General features: G+C 68.4%; 1 protein-coding gene across 1 annotated transcript in view; it reads right to left on the reverse strand.

Annotated features, from left to right (window-relative positions):
- Window positions 1-4: 4 nt before the first annotated feature.
- LOC104122499 (sodium/calcium exchanger 2-like) overlaps window positions 5-2,090 on the reverse strand; it is a gene marked incomplete at its 3' end in the record, with an annotated part of 6,942 nt that continues 4,856 nt past the window's right edge. The window contains exons 4-5 of the mRNA XM_009634640.1: window positions 1,844-1,948; window positions 5-214 (exon numbers count right to left, since the gene is read on the reverse strand). Of these exons, the coding sequence (XP_009632935.1) occupies window positions 5-214; window positions 1,844-1,948 (315 nt within the window). The remainder of the gene's footprint in view (window positions 215-1,843; window positions 1,949-2,090) is intronic.

Below are 2,090 nucleotides of genomic sequence, written 5' to 3' on the forward strand. Positions count from 1 at the left end.
CGACGGTGCAGCCGAAGTGGGCGGCCAGGTCGCCGATGAGGGCGGTGAGGAGCCCGATGAGGAGGATGGAGACGCCGAAGCAGGCCCAGCCGTTGCAGTACTCGGTGGGGGGCACGCAGGCGAAGAGAACCTTCCAGAAGACCGTCAGGAAGTGCATCACGTAGTCGAAGCAGGAGGGCAGCCGCTCCTCCCGCCCTTCCTCCTCCTCCTCCTCCTCGCCTGCCCGAGAAGGTCATCGTCAGCCCCCTCCCCCTCTCGCATGGGGACAATGGGCGCCCGGCCCCGGGGGTGAGAGGTTCTGGGGGGGTGGCACCAAGGGTGGTGGCCCCAGGGCATGTGATTTTGGGGTGGTGGCACCAGGGTGCATGGTTCTGGGGTGGTGGCACCAGGGGTGGTGGCACCAGGGCATGTAGTTATGGGGAGGTGGCACCGGGGGTGGTGGCACCAGGGATGATGGACCCAGGGGTGATGGACCCAGGGTGGTGGCACCAGGGGTGGTGGTACCAGGGCACGTGGTTCTGGGGGGTGGCACCAGGGTGGTGGCACCAGGGCACATGGTTCTGGAGTGGTGGCACCAGGGTTGGGGGCCCCAGGGGTGGTGGCACCAGGGCACGTGGTTCTGGGGTGGTGGCAGCAGGGGTGGCGGCACCAGGGGTGATGGACCCAGGGTGGTGGCACCAGGGTGGTGGCACCAGGGCACATGGTTCTGGAGTGGTGGCACCAGGGTTGGGGGCCCCAGGGGTGGTGGCACCAGGGCACGTGGTTCTGGGGTGGTGGCAGCAGGGGTGGCGGCACCAGGGGTGATGGACCCAGGGTGGTGGCACCAGGGTGGTGGCACCAGGGCACATGGTTCTGGAGTGGTGGCACCAGGGTTGGGGGCCCCAGGGGTGGTGGCACCAGGGCACGTGGTTCTGGGGTGGTGGCAGCAGGGGTGGCGGCACCAGGGGTGATGGACCCAGGGTGGTGGCACCAGGGTGGTGGCACCAGGGGCGGCGACATCAGGGCACGTGGTTATGGGGTGGTGGCAGCAGGGGTGATGGACCCAGGGTGGTGGCACCAGGGTGCATGGTTCGGGGGGGGTGGCCCCTGTCCCTAGAGCCCTGTCCCCAAGGCGCAGCCTCCTGGTGGCCATCTGTACCCAGGGCTGAGTGTCCCTGTGTCCCCAGGCTGGGTGTCCCCGTCTGTCCCCAGGGCTGGGTGTCCCTGTGTCCCCGGGCTGGGTGTCCCCATGGCTGTCTGTCCCCAGGGCTGGGTGACACTGTGTCCCCATGTCCCTGTGGGTGTCCCTGTGTCCCCGTGGCTGTCCCCATGTCCCTGTGTCCCCATGTCCATCTGTCCCTGGGGCTGGGTGTCCCCGTGTCCCGGTGTCCCTGTGTCCCCATGGGTGTCCCCGTGTCCCCATGTCCCTGTGTCCCCATGGGTGTCCCCGTGTCCCTGTGGGTGTCCCCGTGTCCCTGTGGGTGTCCCCGTGTCCCTGTGGGTGTCCCCGTGTCCCTGTGGGTGTCCCCGTGTCCCTGTGTCCTCATGGGTGTCCCCGTGTCCCCATGTCCCTGTGTCCCCATGGGTGTCCCCGTGTCCCCGTGTCACCATGTCCCTGTGTTCCCATGTCCCTGTGTCCCTAGGGGTGTCGCCATCCCGTGGTGTCCCCGTGTCCCCATGGGTGTCCCCGTGTCCCCGTGTCACCATGTCCCTGTGTTCCCATGTCCCTGTGTCCCTATGGGTGTCCCCATGTCCCCATAGGTGTCCCTGTGTCCCCGTGGGTGTCCCCATGTCCCCGTGTCCCTGTGGGTGTCCTTGTGTCCCCATGTCCCGGTGTCCCTGTGTCCCCATGGTGTCCCCGTGCCCCCCCTGCGCTGACGGTGATGGCCTCCAGGAACTGCTCCCGCCAGGAGTGGGTGCCAATGACCATGGCCAGGTTGGTTTTCTTGATCAGCTTGTCCACCGTGTTCTGGGGGGGGACGGGACACGGGGACACAGGGACACGAGGGGGGGGGGGGGGGGGCCCCCCCCCGCCCCGCCGGTACCAGCCCTTACCCGGAGCCCCCCGAGAGCGAGCAACCCCGCTTTTGGCCCAAAACACTGCGCAGGGG

Source organism: Egretta garzetta, unplaced genomic scaffold (genome assembly GCF_000687185.1).
Source record: "Egretta garzetta isolate BGI_Z169 unplaced genomic scaffold, ASM68718v1 scaffold1182, whole genome shotgun sequence".
Taxonomy (NCBI): domain Eukaryota; kingdom Metazoa; phylum Chordata; class Aves; order Pelecaniformes; family Ardeidae; genus Egretta; species Egretta garzetta.